This window comes from Erythrolamprus reginae, chromosome 2 (assembly GCF_031021105.1).
Source record: "Erythrolamprus reginae isolate rEryReg1 chromosome 2, rEryReg1.hap1, whole genome shotgun sequence".
In the NCBI taxonomy this organism is placed as follows: domain Eukaryota; kingdom Metazoa; phylum Chordata; class Lepidosauria; order Squamata; family Dipsadidae; genus Erythrolamprus; species Erythrolamprus reginae.
Window position 1 is genome coordinate 352230143 of NC_091951.1, and position 20012 is coordinate 352250154.

Sequence of the window (20012 nt, forward strand, 5' to 3'; positions counted from 1 at the left end):
TCAAATGACCTAAGTGCCAAAGCCCATTGCTACAACATCGCCAAAAAGGTTTCAAAAGTTGTTAACCCAATCCTATGCAGCTTCTCCTCCGGTAACTTTACACTACTAACCAGAGCATACAAAACCTTCGCCGGACCAATCCTTGAGTACAGCTCATCTGTCTGGAACCCACACCACATTTCAGACATAAATACATTTGAAAATGTCCAGAGATACTTTACAAGAAGAGCCCTCCACTCCTCCACTCGCAACAGAATACCATAGGCAACTAGATTGACAATCCTAGGTTTAGAAAGCTTAGAACTATGTCGTCTTAAACAGGATCTAAGCATAGCCCATAAAATCATCTGCTATAAGGTCCTTCCTGTCAACGAGTACTTAAGCTTCAACCACAATAACACAGAAACACACAACAGATACAAACTCAAAGTAAACCGCTCCAAACTCGACTGCAGGAAATACGACTTTAGTAACCGAGTAGCTGATGCATGGAACTCACTACCAGACTCTGTAGTATCATCACCTAACCCCCAAAACTTTACACTTAGACTCTCCATTGTTGAGCTCTCCCTATTCCTAAGAGGTCAGTAAGGGATGTGGATAAGTGCATCAGGGTGACTTCCGTTCCCTATCCTAATGTTTCTCTCTTACTAGTATCATGTATATAAAAACATATACATGATACTGTCCTCCTTCTCTTCTTCCTCTTCTTCTTCCTCCTCCTCCTCCTCCCACCCAAATTCTGAGCTTTTATTTCTTTCCTAATGGGGTTGCACACATTATTTGCTTTTACATTGATTCCTATGGGAAAAATTGCTTCTACTTACGAACGCTTCTACTTAAGAACCTGGTCACGGAACGAATTAAGTTCTTAAGTAGAGGTACCACTGTAATGATAATAATGATAATAATGATGGTAATTATGATAAAATATTATTATTATTATTATTATTATTATTATTATTATTATTATTATTGAGATTTTGTCAATTCCCATTTGAAAACCCTCGGAATTGACAAAATCTCCATCTGTCAATTGCAAAAGGCCACTTTACTGGGATCGGCAAACATAATTCGCCGCTACATCACGCAGTCCTAGGTGCTTGGGAAGTGCCCGACTGGCGATGAAATACGAAATCCAGCATAGTGATCTCGTTTGCTGTGTTGTATTGACATAATGATGATGATGATGATGATGATGATGATGATGATGATGATGATGATAATAATAATAATAATAATAATAATAATAATAATAATAATAATAATAATGTAGTTCCAGTGGTCCTTGGCATGCTGGAGGCAGTGCCAAAGGATCTCAGTGGATATTTGAAAACCATTGGAATTGACAAAATCTCCATCTGTCAATTGCAAAAGGCCACTTTACTGGGATTGGCAAACATAATTCGCCGCTACATCACGCAGTCCTAGGTGCTTGGGAAGCGCCCGACTGGCGATGAAATACCAAATCCAGCATAGTGATCTCGTTTGCTGTGTTGTATTGACATGATGATGATGATGATGATGATGATGATGATGATGATGATAATAATAATAATAATAATAATAATAATAATGTGGTTCCAGTGGTCCTTGGCATGCTGGAGGCAGTGCCAAAGGATCTCAGTGGACATTTGAAAACCATCGGAATTGACAAAATCTCCATCTGTCAATTGCAAAAGGCCGCTTTACTGGGATTGGCTCACATAATTCACCGCTACATCATGCAGTCCTAGGTGCTTGGGAAGCGCCCGACTGGTGATGAAATACAAAATCCAGCATAGCAATCTCGTTTGCTGTATTGTATTGATAACAACAACAACAACAACAACAACAACAACAGAGGTGGAAGGAACCTTGGAGGTCTTGTAATCCAAGGCGCGTGCGTCAGAGCGAGATTGGGCTTCTGCACATGTGCAGAAGTCAAATCTCACTCCGACGCATGCAAGTGCCCATCGGACACGCCCACATGTCCACCAGAGCTATGCGCACATCCAGTAGTGGCAATGCTGCCTGAGTGACACCTCTAGATTTTCTTAGCTCTGCCCCCCTCCCCATGCTTTCGACTGCAGCCAGAATTCAAGGCGCACTTGCTGACCCGCATGGGAAACAGCCCGGAAGGAGCTTACACAAGTGACATTTCGGAGTCATTCGGGCGTGGGCCCAGCCTATGAAATATGTATGCAGAGCTCTTCAGCAAAGAGGCCGGTTGAAAACAGGGCCAGAGTTTGCTCAGCTGCTGCTGGAGTTGGTGGGGGGGTTGGCTTTGAGCAAGAGGGGAGAGCAAGAGAAAGAAAGAGAGGGGTGGGGAGGGAGGGAGGGAGGAAGTGGGGGAGAGAGAGGTTGCTATCTTGCGAGTGGCCTGGTGGCACAGTGGTTAGAAGGCAGTATTGTAGCCTGACTCTGCCCACGGCCAGCAGTTTGATCCAGACTGGCTCAAGGTTGACTCATCCTTCCGTCCTCCCAAGGTGGGTCAAGTGAGGACCCAGATTGTTGGGGGCAAGAGGCGGATTCTGTAAACCGCTTAGATGGGGCTGTAAAGCTCTGTGAAGTGGTATATAAGTCTTAAGTGCTCTCGCTAGGTTCTGTCTCTCTATCATCCATCTATCTAGCCATTCATATCTATCTAGCTGGCTATGTAATTTAATTGTAGTAAATTCTTTTATCTATGTACGCCATCTAGAGTCAGTCAGGAGTTGGGGAGCTTATGAATCAAATCAAATAAAATTTTATTCTATCCATCTACCTACCTACCTACCTACCTATCTATCTATCTATCTATCTATCTATCTACCTACCTATCTATCTATCTCTGAGTGATGGCAGCAGAGTAGTTAGAATGCAGTACTGCAGGCAAACTCTGCCCACTGCCAGCAGTTCGATCTGGACTCACCCTTCCATCCTTCTGAGGTCAGTAAAATAAGGACCCAGATTGTTGGGGGCAAGAGGCCGACTCTGTAAACTGCTTAAAGAGGGCTGGAAAAGCATTGTGAAATGGTATACAAGTTCTATTGCTACGTTTTATCTGTCTGTCATCCATGCATCCATCCATCCATCCCTATCTATCTATCTATCTATCTATCTATCTATCTATCTATCTATCTATCTATCTATCTATCTATCTATCTAATCTACCTACTGTTCTGTCGGGCTCTCTGGTAGGAGCCTCCCAAAAATTCAAGGATACAAATTTCAGACACACACATGTTTGAAAATTCAAAACAATGTTCTTTATCACAAAAGTCAAAATAAACTAAGCACTCTTTTTGTATTGCAAAGAGCACTCTTCCCAAAACAACCAGGTAGACTGTACAATGTCCCTTAAGCAGTCATTAAATACTTAGCCAGCAGCTGTGGTTAAACTTCACACCCCTTCTTCTTCCAACGAAGGGAGACACACACACATGCTGCTCTGCTTTGGTTTCAAAGGTGTGAAAAAGCAACAAAGTCCAGCACACACGATTCCTGAGGAAACTGCAACAGATATTCTTCCACAAGGGCCAAACCCACATGCTGCTATTTATAGCAGCAGCCCTAATTACTGGAGCCCCACCCAAACACAGGTGGCCTCCCTTATTTCCTGTAATATGTTCTTACTTGGTCTCTTCTACGCATAATTCTGCGCTTGCGTGGGTCCAAAATGTCATCATCTGAAGCTATAGAAGATAATGGAGATTGACTGCCTGGGCTGTGTGCCAAGCCCCCCTCTGCCGAGTCACTCCCACCTTCTTCTTCGTCCGAGGAAACTAAACTCTGCATTGATTCTGTCGGCAATAACACAGGCCTGTGACATGTTGAAGTTTCCCCTGCATCCACCTCCCCATTCCCAGGGGCAGGAGCTGGGCCAGAGCCAACCACAACACCTACCTACCTACTTACCTACCTATCTATCTTCTCTCTGTCTGTCTGTCTTTCTCTCTTTTTCTACCTACCTACCTACATTTTCCCTAAACTTCCGGTTTGTCCATTGGGGTATTTTTTTCCCTCTGTGTTTTCAGGGAACTTTCCCTGAAGCATCTGGAGGACAAAATGCCCTTTCCGAAGGCTGAAAATCAGCTGGCTCATGCGCGCATGCACACTGGAGCTGAAACATGGCAAAGTCTCACATGCACTCCGATATGGCTCCATGTGCCACCTGTGGCATGCGTGCCCTGGGTTCACCATCACAACCCTATACCATTGCAGACAAATGACGGTCCAGTCTCGTCTTTAAAATGTCCAGTTTTGGAGCATTCACAACTTCTGAAGGCAGGTCAATTTTTTAATGGACAATGAGATCAACCACAGAGGATCAAATCCATAGAAATATAGTTCTGTGGACAATGACCGATACCTCTGCATTACTGGACAGAGTCCCTTAGCTGAGCCAGGCTGATCTTAAATATATTTCAGGCAGGGCTAAATCTGGTTAGGGTTTAGGATGGAAAACCAACCAGAGAAATTCCAGAGGTGGGGTGGGCAGTTGCAAATCATTTTCTACCTGGTGGCTAAGACTGGCCGGAAAAGTCTCCAGCCTGTGATCAAAACACCCTCCTTTTCCCAACTTAAAATGTGCATTTGCGTTTGGGGGGAAATAATTGCTGCATTTGGAAAATTCCCCCCCTAGGCGCCAAACGCAACTTTAAATATTTAAAGAAAATCACATTATTTATTTTAGTCAGCTTGCCCGGAAAGACGGGGTCAGCAAATCTTTAAACATCTGCGAGGTTATTTACCGTCATTTCCATAATGAAGAAAGGATGAATATTCAGTTCAATAATTCCAGATGATCTATTGTCTCTGTGTGTGTGTGTGTGTGTAGAAGCGGGGGGGGGGGGGGGGGAGAGAAAGAGAGAGAAACGTGTGTTGAATGTGAAGCTTTTGCAAACAGGGCTGGCCCCTGAGTAGCCCAGGCCGGCTTGGAAATCCTGTGGTTACTTTCCAAAGCACAAGTCACCAACCTGGAGTCTGTGGACGGCTTGCTGGTCTGCGAGAAAATGTTGGTGGTCCATTGAGAAATCTTGGCCCCTGGGCCAGATACGGCCAAGTGCAATTAATCCAGTCCAGGAAGAAGAAAGGAAAAGGAAAGAGAAAGGAGAAAAGGAAAAGAAAGGAAAGAGAAAGGAAAGAGAAAGAGAAGGGAAGGAAAGGGAAGAGAAAGGAAATGAGGAAAGAGAAAGGAAAGGAGGAAAGGGAAGGGAAGAGAAAGGGAAGAGAAAGGAAAGGAAAAAGGAAATGAGGAAAGGGAAGGTGTTCTGTCGGGCTCTCTGGTAGAATCCTCCCAAAAATTCACAGGTACAAATTTCAGACACACACACATTTGAAAATTCAAAACAATGTTCTTTATAATGACAATTCACTTAAACCAAGCCCTCTTTTGGTATAGCAAAGAGCCCTCGTCTCCAAACAAACTGGTAATTTGTACAAGTCCCTTATCAGTTCTGAGATACTTAGCTTGCAGCTGTGAAGCAATTCACAGTCCTTCTTCTTTCACAAAGTGAAACACCCTTTGCCCTGGTTTAGTTTCAAAGCGGGGAAAAATCAGCACACAAAAGGTCAAAGTCAGCAAGGCAGGCACGAAACACAACGATCAGATAATCCTCCATAATGGCCAAACCCACAGGCTGCTCTTTATAGCAGCCTCACTAATGACCACAGCCCCACCCAACCACAGGTGGCCTCATTTTCTTTGATAATAATCTCTCAGTTGTTGCTGCCTATGCATCGCTCTCAGCATGTGTGGCTGTATCATTAACTCTTGTTCCGAATCCAAGGAGGAGAAAGATAGTTTATCTCCTTCTGAGCTGTCTGCCACACTCTCCTCCTCCCTGTCACTCCTGTCTTCTTGGTCAGAGGAGCCTTCATCAGCAGATTCCACCGGGGGGGGGGGGAGAAACAGGCCTGCGGCATGTGGATGTCTCCCCCACATCCACAGTCCTTGGGACAGGAGCTGGGCCAGAGCTAACTACAACAGAAGGGAAGGAGGAAAGGAAAGAGAAAGGGAAGGGAAGGGAAGGGAAGGACAAGACAGGACAGGAATGGGCAGAAAAGGACAGGAAAAATAAGGGAAGGGAAGGAAAGACTACAGCTACAGTTACAGGTTTAGAATATGGGACTGACTTTCCCAACAACATCAACAACTGTTGATCCTGTGCTGTCTGGTATTGTGAGAAGTGGAAGGATGGGAGGGTTTCTCCTAAAGCCTACCACCATTTCTACGGTTTTGAGTGTGTTCAATTCCAGATTGTTCTGGTCGCACCATGTTCTGCCGGCTTGCACCATGTTCTGCCCGTAATTACAGGGTAATTACTCCAGGAAGACACACACCACACGATAAAAGGAAAACCCAAAAGGTTTTATAAACAGAAAAACAGAAACAGCTCCCTTTTTAAATGTCAAAGGGATTTTCTGGTACACACAAGGCACAGGTGAAATGCAGTCCAATTACTCAACTGGGAAATTGAGTCCAATTCTAAAGTCCAGAGAGTCCACACACACAATCCTGAACAGCAAAAACCACGATCTTGACGAAACAATGAATCAGATAAACTGCCATGAGGCTAAAACACCAAGTTGCACTTTTATCTGTAGCACTAATTACAGCAGCCCCACCCAACCACAGGTGGCCTCATTTTCTCTTGTAATAATCCTTCAGTTGTTGTCTCCTATGCATCACTCTACGCATGCGTGGATGTGTCATTAATTCTTGTTCAGAATCCAGGGATGATACAGATGACTGATCTACTCCTGGGCTGTCTGCAAAACTCCCCTCTTCCCTGTCACTCACGCTTCCTTGGTCAGAGGAGGCTTCGTCGGCAGATTCCATCGGGAGCAAAACAGGCCTGCGGCATGTGGATGTTTCCCCCACATCCACCTGCACATTCCTTGGGGCAGGAGCTGGGCCAAAGCTAACCACAACAAACCACAATGCTAGTTGTTTTTATTTATTTGTTTTATTTTATTTATTCGATTTTTATGCCGCCCTTCTCCTTAGACTCAGGGCGGCTTACAACATGTTAGCAATAGCACTTTTTAACAAAGCCAGAATATTGCCCCCACAATCCGGGTCCTCATTTTACCCACCTCGGAAGGATGGAAGGCTGAGTCAACCCTGAGCCGGTGATGAGATTTGAACCGCTGACCTGCAGATCTACAGTCAGCTTCAGTGGCCTGCAGTACAGCACTCTACCTGCTGCGCCACCCCGGCTCTGTTCAACCTTCTGTCTGTATGCGGATTCATCGTTGCCTCGAATGAGGCCAATCAAAGTTTCCAACAGAATTCAAAGTAGTGGGCGAGGGTTTCCCACCTCCTCCCTCCGGGCAGCTGGATTTGCCGCCTGTATGTCTCGCACTTGCAAGAGGAAAAACAGTAAGAGAATCGCGAAGCCTCCATTCCTTCTTTGCAAGGAGACTGAAAAAACCGGAAGGGCAAAAATAGACGCGCTTGTCTACGGTGTCACAACTCTTACTACACAACCAGAGACCAAGGAGTGTGTCAGAGACTCCCACGGGCAACCTGCCAGACGACAACAGGCGAGCAATGCAGGAATTAAAATGCCTCCATGCTTTAGTCAAAGGCATTTAATTGATTTTTAAGTGTTAAGTCCGGCTGCGTGGGAAGAAATGACTCAACAACCCCATCCTGCTCCAGCCCTCGGCTTAAATTAGCCTGCCTCAGAATAGCAGAGTTGGAAGAGACCTTGGAGGTCTTCTAGTCCAACCCCTGCTCAGGCAGAAGACCCTGTACCATTCCAGTCAAATGTTATATACTTGTTTATACACTGCTCAAAAAAATAAAGGAAACGCTTAAACAACACAATATACCTCCAAGTAAATCAAACTTCTGTGAAACCAAATGGTTCACTTAGGATGCAACACGAATCTGCTGCACGAATCCCAGCGACCGGTTAGGTCCCACAGAGTGGGTCTTCTCCGGGTCCCGTCAACTAAACAATGTCGTTTGGCGGGGCCCAGGAGAAGATCCTTCTCTGTGGCGGCCCCGGCCCTCTGGAACCAACTCACCCCGGAGATTAGAATTGCCCCCACCCTCCTCCCCTTTCGTAAGCTCCTTAAAACCCACCTGTGCCGTCAGGCTTGGGGGAACTGAGATATTCTTTCCCCCTAGGCCTTTACAATTTATGCATGTTATGTTTGTATGTATGTTTGGTTTTATAATAAGGGTTTTTAGCTGTTTTAGTATTGGATTTACATGCTGTTTTTATTACTGTTGTTAGCCGCCCCGAGTCTGCGGAGAGGGGCGGCATACAAATCAAATAAATAAATATTGACAATCCATTTCACACACTGTTGTGCACATTCAACTTTATACAGAACATTATATTCAATGAGAATATTTCATTCGTTCAGATCTAGGATGGGTTATGTGAGTGTTCCTTTATTTTTTTGAGCAGTTTATATTGCAAACCCAACTGTATTGTATATAGTACGAACAGGCTCGATACATTGACACTTAAAGCTTGAAAATGTATGCAGAATGTGTAACTCCTTACCACCATACGAACAATAAATTACAATCACTCTTTTAGTAAAAATCGTTCAAGATAGAGCCAAGGATCAATAGATAGACAAATAACTTAAAAGTCTTTGAATCCTTCTATAGGGGTGGTGGGGGTGACGGGGTGTGTGTGTTGTTTGGTGATGGGCACATGCACTGTGCACTGTTATATGTTTGTTTTTTGTAAACCTATAAAATCAATAAAATTTATTTAAAAAAAAAAAAAAACTCCTTACCACCAGAGTGCGTTAATATAAGGAAACTAACTGGTTGGTGACCGCTGGATTAGACTGACAGATCTTTATAGAAATGGATTGTTTATATTATTAGGAAAAAGCAAGAAGTTGTGATTTGATGTGAATGACTTATGTTACTGTAACAGAGTTGGAGGTCAATGCTTCTTTTTCCTTTTAAAAAAAATATTTCCTCCTGGCTCTCCCTTGTTCTACAGAGGAATCATTAAGTCTGTCATCTGCACCTCTATCACTGTCTGGTTCTGTTCTGCAACCCAACAAGACCGACACGGACTTCAGAGGACAATCAGAACTGCAGAAAAAACAACGGCTGCCAACCTGTCTTCCACTGAGGACCTGTATAATGCACGAGTCAAAAAGAGGGCTGTGAAAATATCTACAAACCCTCACATTATTATTATTATTATTATTATTATTATTATTATTATTATTATTATTATTATTATTATTACTATTACTATTACTACTATTACTACTATTACTATTATTATTATTATTATTATTATTATTATTATTATTATTATTATTATTATTATTAAGATTTGTATGCCGCCCCTCTCCGTAGACTCACATCCTGGACACAAATTATTTCAATTCCGACCCTCAAAATGTTGCTACAGAGCACTGCACATCAAGACAACTAGACACAAGGACAGTTTTCCCCCCGAACGCCATCACTCTGCTAAACAAATAATTCCCTCAACACTGTCAAACTATTTACTAAGTCTGCACCACTATTACTACTAGTTTTTCCTCATCGTTCCTATCACCCATTTCCTCCCACTTATGATTGCAGAACTGTAACTTGTTGCTTGTATCCTTAAGATTTTTTTAATATTGATTGTTTCTTCTTGCTTATTTGACCACTATGACAATCATTAAGTGTTGTACCCCATGATTCTTGACAAATCTATATTTTCTTTTATGTCCACTGAGAGCATCTACGCCAAAGACAAATTCCTTGTGTGTCCAATCACACTATGACAATAAAAAATTCTATTCTATTCTATTCTATTCTATTCTACATTCCTTCTATTCTATTTTATTAATTCTGAATTCTATTCTATTCTACATTCTTTCTATTATATTAATTCTGAATTCTATTCTATTCTATTCTATATTCCTTCTATTCTATTTTATTAATTCTGAATTCTATTCTATTCTATTCTACATTCCTTCTATTCTATTCATTCTGAATTCTATTCTATTCTATTCTACATTACTTCTATTCTATTTTATTAATTCTGAATTCTATTCTATTCTATTCTACATTCCTTCTATTCTATTCCTTCTGAATTCTATTTTATTCTATTCTATTCTGAGTCTATTCTATTCAATTCTGAATTCTATTCTATTCTAAGGCCCCTCGCGTCTTCTTTACCTGCTGGAATTCTGGGGTTTATCCCATACCGGGGCTACCTCTTACCTTCCCGTCGCTGCTTACAGCCGCAAAGACGGTGGAAGAATAAGGCGCCCAAGCCACGTCGCCCACTGCGGAATTCAGATCGTAGATAAACATGGGTGTCCTGCAAAAGGAAGAGCCAACAGGTCAAGTGAAGCAGCAGGGAGGGGAGAGCTTCTAGAGGGCCAGGGGAGGTCCAAATATGCACAGCCCTGGCAGAAAACTATGGCAGGCACCCAAGAAAAGTTGGTTGTAGAGAGAAAGCCGAAAGTCAGAAAGGAAAGCGGGAAGGTTCACGTCAGCAGCGTTTCCCAGAAGCTAAAGCCATCAAGAAGCACCACTTATTATACTTATTATAATATACATATTATAAAAGTATAGAAACTAACTTTCTTTACAGAATCATTTTGTTAAAAAATGGTACCGTAATTAATAAAACTTAATGATCTGTATTATTGAATTATTAGGAAAACAATAACAAAAAGGTGGAAAAAAGCAAAACAACATTAAGTATAATATAAGTAAAGTAGTATTGTTATTGTTATTGTTATTATAAATAAGGTGTAGGGACTCCTGTTTGAGTGGGGGATTGGACTAGATGACCTACAAGATCCTTTCCAACTCTACGAACAATAGCAATAGCATTGGCATTTAGATATACCATTTCATGGTGTTTTTATAGCCCTCTTTAAGCAGTTTACATAATCAACCTCTTGCACCCAACCATCTGGGTCCTCATCTGACCCACCTTGGAAGGATGGAAGGTTGAGTCAACTTGAGCCGTGGTGAGATTTGAACTGCTGAACTACAGCTAGCAGTTAGATGAAGGAGCCTGCAGTTCTGCACTCTAACCACTGTGCCACCCTGGAGAGATAATAGGCAGGCGTGCAGGCGGGCGGCGGGCGGGCAGGCAGATAAATTAGGGGCTGGCCAATGCTAGCTAAGGGGCGAGTACAAGTGCACTAGAGTGCCTTCCGTCCCCTGTCCTATTGCTCTCCTATATCTCCTATACCTTTCTTCTATTCTTATATCTCTTCTTCTATTCTTTCATTGATATGTTCTATTACTATACCTTCTTTTCTATTATTTCTTAGATATATTTTACTATGAGTATCTCTTCTATAACCTTCATCATGTATTTTACTATGTGTATATATATATATATATACCCACTAAAACTCTCATTGTGTATTGGACAAAATAAATAAATAAAAATAAATAAATTCTGGGAGTTGAAGTCCAAATGTCATAGGAGAGCCAACTTTCCCTACCCCTGGCCTAGGAGGATCAAGGCCCACTATGGGATCTCCAGCTATGAGACCCCGGTTTGGAGGTTAATCTAAGGTGCTTGGTCCCTTTGGAAGCGTGGCTGGAGGCCACCTACTTGATGGTGTGGTCCCAGATCTTCACGGTCCAGTCCGAGCTGCAGGAAATGAAGACCTTATTGTGGAAGGGGTTCCAGCTGACGGCGTCCACCGCCATGTGATGAGCATGGAAGATGTCCAGGAACTGACTGGAGTAGGTCTTGGAGCACTGAAAAGTCACAGGAAGGGGGTTATAATCAGTGATATAGAAACATAGCAAACGTAAAAACATAGAAGACTGATGGCAGAAAAAGACCTCATGGTCCATCTTGTCTGCCCTTATACTATTTCCTGTATTTTATCTTAGGATGGATCTATGTTTATCCCAGGCAGGTTTAAATTCAGTTACTGTGGATTTACCAACCATGTCTGCTGCAAGTTTGTTCCAAGCATCTACTACTCTTTCGGTCAAATCATATTTTCTCACATTGCTTCTGATCTTTACAATACAATAACTTACTATCTAATCGCCCCAAGCCTGGCGACATAAATGAGTCTTTAGACTCTTGCGGAAGGCGAGGAGGATGGGGGGCAGTATGAATCTCCGGGGGGAGCTGATTCCCAGATGCTGGGGCCCCCCAGAGAAGGCTTGTCCCCCAGGCCCCACCAAGCGGCATTGTCTCATTGATGGGACTTGGCTGACTCTTTGGGACCTGACTGGTCGTGGGACCTATGGAGATGTTGCAACAGTCGAAAAGAATGGGAACTGGATGTAAATCACTTTTATGATCGGTGCCACTGTAAATTTGAAGGGTCATTAAACGAAGGATTACAAATTGAGGTATATCTGTATTATTATTATTAATAGTAATAATTGTAATAATCATAAGGTCTTAAGCATAAAACGTATCAGGAAAGACTTCATGAACTCAATCTGTATAGTCTGGAGGACAGAAGGAAAAGGGGGGACATGATCAAAACATTTAAATATGTTAAAGGGTTAAATAAGGTCCAGGAGGGAAGTGTTTTTAATAGGAAAGTGAACCCAAGAACAAGGGGACACAATCTGAAGTTAGTTGGGGGAAAGATCAAAAGCAACATGAGAAAATATTATTTTACTGAAAGAGTAGTAGATCCTTGGAACAAACTTCCAGCAGACGTGGTAGATAAATCCACAGGAACTGAATTGAAACATGCCTGGGATAAACATATATCCATCCTAAGATAAAATACAGAAAATAGTATAAGGGCAGACGAGATGGACCATGAGGTCTTTTTCTGCCGTCAGACTTCTATGTTTCTATAACTATAGTAATTATTATTATTATTATATCCCAATTGTTTCACAGCTGCCAGTTGTTTCACCAGATTTGGCATTGTTTTTTTACTTTTTATTTTTATATTATTATTATTATTATTATTATTATTATTGTTGTTGTTGTTGTTGTTGTTTTTGTTGTTGTTATCATCATCATCATCATCAATACAACACAGCAAACAAATTCACTATGCTGGATTTTGTATTTCATCACCAGTCGAGCACTTCCCAAGCACCTAGGACTGTGTGAGGTAGCTGCCAATTATGTGTGCCGATCCCAGTAAAGTGGCCTTCTGCAATTGACAGAGAGGACCACTGGGACCACTTTCACTGGTTTGTTTCAATTGTCAGACCTTTGTATTTTGCAAATTTCTCTAGCTGCTTCTACTCGATTCTGCTGTTTCTTGGGATTGTGATTGTTGTTACTACTACTACTACTACTACTACTACTACTACTACTACTACAGAGGAATCATTGAGTCTGTCATCTGCACCTCTATAACTCTGGTTTGATGCTGCAACCCAACAGGACCGACACGGACTTCAGAGGACAATCAGAACTGCAGAAAAAGCAATTGCTGCCAACCTGCCTTCCATTGAGGACCTGTAGACTGCACGAGTCAAAAAGAGGGCGGGGAAAATATTTACTGACCCCTCACATCCTGGACACAAACTGTTTCAACTCCTACCTTCAAAACGTCACTACAGAGCACTGCACACCAAGACAACTAGACACAAGAACAGTTTTTTTCTCAAATGCCATCACTCTACTAAACAAATAATTCCCTCAACACTGTCGGACTTTCTACTAAATCTGCACTTCTATTCTACTAGTTTTTCTCATCATTCCTTTCACCCATTTCCTCCCATGTTGACTGTATGACTGTAACTTGTTACTTATATCCTGAGATTTTTATTAATATTGCTTCTTCATTGCTTATTTGACCCCTATGACAATCATTAAGTGTTGTACCATATGATTCTTGACAAATGTATATTTTATTTTATGTACGTTGAGAGCATATGCACCAAGACAAATTCCTTGTGTGTCCAATCACACTTGGCCAATAAAATTCTATTCTATTCTATTCTATTCTATTCTACTACTACTACTACTACTACTACTACTACTACTACTACTATATAGGGTCTCCTGCTTGAGCAAGGGGTTGGGCTAGAAGACCTCCAAGGTCCCATCCAGCTCTATTCTGACTAAGCCTTTGGAACGGAATCCACAGTGGTATTAGTAAACAAGCAAATAAAATAAATCCCAGTGGTTTTCTCAGATGCTCAGCTGGCAGATGCTGGATATTAGCACTCCTTTTTTTTTTTTTTTTTGGATAGCTTAAGCTGGCAGCCCGGCTGAGTCTCATCTTGCCAAGGATTATTACGATACAGAAAAGATGCCAAGACTCAAAGAGTGCAGCGAAGAGCCACCAAGCGGCTATGACATCTGGAGGCGAAACGATACGACGAACAGACGGTTGCAGGAACTGGGTAGATTAGATTAGGTCGATTAACAGAACTGGAATTTAGCTCAATCCCCCTGCCCAAGCAGGAGACCCTGCACCCGTGATGGCAAACCCACGGCACGGGTGCCACCCATATCGGAGGGCACGCAAGACGTCGCCTTATGTCAGCTCCAGTTTGTGTGTCCACACTGGCCAGCTGATCTTCAGCCTTGGGAAAGGCCTTTTCACCCTCTGGATGCTTGAAGGAAGCCTCCCTGAAGCCCCGGAGTGGAAAAAAAACCCCACTGAACGGACAAACTAGAAGTTTGGAAAACGCAGGGGAAGAGCCTTCTCTGTGGCGGCCCTGGCCCTCTGGAATCAACTTCCTGCAGAGATTAGAACTGCCCCCACCCTCCTTGCCTTCCACAAGCTCATAAAAAAACCCACCTATGTCGCCAGGCTTGGGGAAGTTGATATTCTCCTTAGCTATTATGATTTATGTATGGTTTGCTTGGGTTGTGTGATTAATTTTTATGAAAAGGGTTTTAGTCTGTTTTTTAATATTGGATTTGTACATTGTGTTGTGAGCCGCCCTGAACCTTGAGAGAGGGGTGGCATACAAATCTAATAAATTATTATTATTATTATTATTATTATTATTATTATTATTATTATTATTAAATTATTATTATTATTATTACCCATTGTGCTGTTTTTTGCATTCTAGAGGGTTCAAGGAAGCTTCCTGAAGTCCCGGAATGTGGAAAAACAATACAACGGGCAACTCGGAAGTGTGTTTCCCGAACTTCCGGTTCGTCCGTTGGACTGTTTTTTGCACTCTGGGGCTTCAGGAAGCTTCCTTGAACCCTCTAGAGCAGTGTTTCCCAGCCTTGGCAACTTGAAGATATCTGGACTTCAACTCCCAGAATTCCCCAGCCAGCAAATGCTGGCTGGGGTATTCTGGGAGTTGAAGTCCAAATATCTTCAAGTTGCCAAGGTTGGGAAACACTGCTCTAGAGTGCAAAAAACAGCACAACGGGTAAAACGGAAGTCAGTTTTTTCCAAACTTCTGGTTTGCCCCTCTGGCTGTTTTTTTATCTACCAGCAGACGTGGTAGATAAATCCACAGTGACTGAATTTAAACATGCCTGGGATAAACATATATCCACCCTAAGATAAAATACAGAAAATAGTATAAGGGCAGACTAGATGGACCAGGAGGTCTTTTTCTGCCGTCAGACGTCTATGTTTCTATGTTTTCACATTTTAGGCTTCAGTGAGGCCTGTCTGCTTGCGCGGGGATGAGGGTGGAATTGTGTTCATGTGTGGGTGCAGCATGGGAGGGGCGGTATGCATGTGGGTGGGAGAGAAGGGGTGTGGCACATTCACGCATGCTAGCACATCATGCATGGGGTAGAAAAGGTGGATAGAGAGAAATTCTTTTCTCCATCACATAATATTAGGACGAGGGGGCCCTCCCTAAAGCTCATAGGTAGGAAAGTGAGGACAAATCAAGGGAAATATTTCTTCACCCAGAGGGTCCGTGGTTTATGGAATTCACTTCCAGAAGAGGTTGTGACAGCTGTCAGCTTGGAGAGCTTCAAGGCAGGATGAGACAGATTCAGGGATGCCAAGTGTATCATAGGTGGTGATTGAAACGGATGTCCACGTGCCGCCTCTATGTGGGTTGAGGCAGGCAGGATTCCCTTGGGTCCCATTTGTTGGAGGTCAAGGGAAAGGGAGGGTCTGGCCTTCTCCTTCTGCTCAAGATCCCCATGGACAATTGATGGGCCACAGTGTGACACAGAATGCTGGAGTTGATGGGCTTTGGCCTGATTCAGCAGGGCTCTTCTTAGGTTCTTACATCCACACATCTCCTTTTGGCCCTACACCATCACCAACAAACTAGATTTTGATTTTCTTTCTCTCTTCCTTACTCCCATTCTTTTTCTTTTTCTTTTCCTTCCTCTCTTTTTTCTGTTATTTTCCTGTTATTTTTCTATCTGTTTCTCTCTCTTCCTCTCTTCCTCTCTCTCTCCTTCCCTCTCACTCTTTCCCTCTCGGCTTCTGGGCAGGTTTGGAAAACTCTGATTTGATGATGATTTTTAAGTGAGCGATTGCTCACTGCTCAGCTTAGAGGGAACTATGGTCCAACCCCTCCAAAGCACTCAAGCAGGAGACCCTACACCAAGGTCTGCAACCTTAAACAATCAAAGAGGCATTTGGACCCCTTTCCCACACAAAAGAAAACACCGGGAGCTACAAAATGTGGGTGGGCTTGGCCAACTCAACATCACTCCCATTCCAGCTATGCCTGCCCAGGTTTTGTGGTTCTCAGTATTTTCTGTGAGAAATGGGTCTCTCTCTCTCTCTCTCTCTCTCTCTCTCTCTCTCTCTCTCTCTCTCTCTCTCTCCCTCCCTCCCTCATTTTTATTTTTATTTTTCCTCTCCCTCTCCTTTCTTTCTTTCTTTCTTTCCTTCCTTCTTTCCCCTTTCTGTCTTCCTCCCTCCCTCCCTTCCTTCCTCCCACCATCCCTCCCTTCCTCTTTCTTTCTTTCTTCCTTTCATCCGTCCGTCCGTCCATCCTCCCTCCCTCCCTCCCTCCCTTCCTTCCTCTACCCCTCCCTCACCCAAGGAGCTGGTGATCCAGTTCTACAGAGGAATCATTGAGTCTGTCATCTGCACCTCTATAACTGTCTGGTTTGGTGCTGCAACCCAACAAGACCGACACAGACTTCAGAGGAGAATCAGAACTGCAGGAAAAACAACGGCTGCCAACCTGCCTTCCATTGAGGACCTGTAGACTGCACGAGTCAAAAGAGGGCGGGGAAAATATTTAAGGACCCCTTGGCAACTTAAGACTTGTGGACTTCAACTCCCAGAATTCCTTAGGAGTTGAACTCCACAAGTCTTAAAGGCCTCAAGGTTGGACACCCCTGCCCTAGAAACTCTAACTATACTACGTCTCCTGTTATTAATTACCATATTTTTGGGAATATAAGAGGCACTCCCCCCTGAAAAAAACGATAGAAATGCTGGTGAATCTTATACACCAAATATAGCCATTTTTGGCCTCCCAAAGTCCTGTCCACGTGTCCAATTTTTGCGAAAAAATCAAGGCTGAGAGAAGGCAAAAAAAACCTTGCTTTTTTTTGGGGGGGGGGGGCAAAAAATACAATTTCCTTTCAAAAACAGGGGCATTTTTCCCTTTCCCCAGCAACCCAGGAGCACTCTGCAGGCCTCCCAAACCCTCTGGCACCTGATTTTTGCAAAACAAACCAGGTAAAAAACAGGCCATTATTTTTTTGCAAAAATGGGGGCACTTTTGCCTTCCCCCAGCCCCCAGGAGCACTCTGCTGGCCTCCCAAACCCTCTGCGCACCCAATTTTTGCAAAAAACGGGTGAAAAATTTGCTGGTTTTTTTGTTTTTAGTCTGAAAAATTTCATTGAAGGTTTCTCTGCCTTTTCTGCAAAGCAGAACTTCACAATCCAAACGCACAACATAGCAACATCTGTTGAAGGCTGCGCACGGTGGGGTTTTTTTGTAACATGGAAAACCATTTAGTTGATCGAGACAGGCTGGGTGCGATTGAGATAATGACTCACGGGCTTCCAAAATGGACATTAGCTGAGCAACGTCTGCTCGGGTGGAAATGTGCCACACTCAAATGGGGCCACAGCTACAAATTAAGGCTTTGCCAGGCAGAAATTCTTTCCTTCTTTCCTTCTTTCCTTCCTTCCTTCTTTCCTTCCTTCTTTCCTTCCTTCCTTCCTTCTTTCCTTCATTCCTTCATTCCTTCCTTCCTTCTTTCCTTCCTTCCTTCTTTCCTTCCTTCCTTCCTTCCTTCTTTCCTTCCTTCCTTCCTTCTTTCCTTCCTTCCTTCCTTCCTTCATTCCTTCCTTCCTTCTTTCCTTCCTTCCTTCATTCCTTCATTCCTTCCTTCTTTCCTTCCTTCTTTCCTTCCTTCCTTCCTTCATTCATTCATTCCTTCTTTCCTTCTTTCCTTCCTTCCTTCCTTCCTTCTTTCCTTCCTTCTTTCTTTCCTTCTTTCCTTCCTTCCTTCCTTCCATCCTTCCTTCCTTCTTTCCTTCCTTCCTTCCTTCCTTCCTTCCTTCTTTCCTTCCTTCCTTCCATCCTTCCATCCTTCCATTCCTCCCGCCCTCCTTCCCATCCATAGCCATAGCAATAACATTTAGACTTATACACCACTTCCCAGTGCTTTCCAGCCCTCTCTAAGCAGTTTTCATAAAGTCAGCCTCTTGCCCCCAACAATCGGGGACCTCATGTGACCCGCCTCAAAAGGACGGAAGGCTGAGTCAACCTTGCGCATGCGTGGAAGCAAAGAAATCACCGAAATCTCACGCACGCATCTCCCCTCGCAACGTTTTGCTTCCTGCGCTGCACAGAGGCAAAATCTCACTCTGACACAGGCACATGCATGTTGGAGATGCGTGCACAGCGCCCAGTGGTGACCCCCGCCTGCGTTCCACATATTCTTTATGACTTATGACAAGCAAAGGCCTTGAAGGAATCAATTAAGAAAGGAAAAATAAACCCTTCCGCATTTTCCTGCTTTCTCTATTTTACCAGGTGTCTTGAATCTATCTCCGGAGGCTGAAATCAGCTTATTCTGCTTTTTAAAAAATATTCAGCTCCAGGTGTGGCTTTTATTCCTCTTTGTAAGATCTTAAGCAAAACTCTTTCTCTGTAAGCCCTTCATGCAACAGCCGGCACATTTCCTCCCATTCCCCTTCCCTCCATGGATAGAACTTTCTGCAGGCCTTGCAGTCTTGTTCTCTATTTATTGAAATAGAGTGGTTAGCATTTAAATGGCTCCTTCAATCATATTTCAAGTGCTTCTGGCATTTTTCTCTTTGACAGACGGCTCCTTTCTTTGCTCACTCTTTTCTTTCTTTCTTTCTTTCTTTCTTTCTTTCCTTCTTTATTCTTTCTTTCATTCATTCTTTCTTTCCTTCTTTCTTTTTTCTTTCTTTCTTTCCTTCTTTTTTCTTTCTTTTGTTCTTTCTTTCCTTCTTTCTTTCTTTCCTTCTTTTTTCTTTCTTTCGTTCTTTTTTCTTTCCTTCTTTTTTCTTTCTTTCTTTTTTCTTTCTTTCTTTCTTCCTTTCTTCCGTTCTTTCTTCCTTTCTTTCTTTTTCTTCCTTCCTTCCCTTCCTCCAACCCAGCTTCCCACATTCCCTTCCTTCCTTCTCCTTCCTTCCTCCTTCGTTAATGCCAGTATGCTCATTCTATAATGCTGTTTTAAGAATGCTATAATGCGCTTTTAGTTCCAATCGATTATTTCCGTTATTAAAGTAATCTGAATTTGGACGTGATTTTGGTAATTTCCTTAACCCAGTGGTTCTCAACCTGGGGGTTGGGACCCCTTTGGGGGTCGAACGACTATTCCACAGGGGTCGCCTAAGACCTTGGGAAAAGACGAATTTCCCCTGGTGTTAGGAACTAAAGCTTCTATTCTGGCGCCTTGGAACATATTTTTACAATCCAACCAATCAGGCATTGACAGTGGGGGTGTCCCTCTGACCTTCCTGCCAATCAGCTTAAAGCTCTGTTGGGAGAATTGGCACTCGACTTATGGTTGGGGGTCAGCATAACATGAGGAACTGTATTAAGGGGTCGCGGCATTAGAAAGGTTGAGAACCACTGCCTTAAACCTTCTTTAAAACGTACTTACTATTTCCCTCTATTTGTTAGGGCTTTTGAGTAACTTCATCCTGGCCCTTCCTTGAATGACCCAAAGCCCACATCAGGCACTGTATGTTTTACTGCT

General features: G+C 43.0%; 1 protein-coding gene across 1 annotated transcript in view; it reads right to left on the reverse strand.

Annotated features, from left to right (window-relative positions):
• Positions 1-20012, reverse strand: part of DNAI1 (dynein axonemal intermediate chain 1) — a 132749-nt gene that overhangs the window by 42448 nt on the left and 70289 nt on the right. Inside the window, exons 17-18 of the mRNA XM_070743652.1 lie at positions 11535-11683; positions 10175-10274 (exon numbers count right to left, since the gene is read on the reverse strand). Of these exons, the coding sequence (XP_070599753.1) occupies positions 10175-10274; positions 11535-11683 (249 nt within the window). The remainder of the gene's footprint in view (positions 1-10174; positions 10275-11534; positions 11684-20012) is intronic.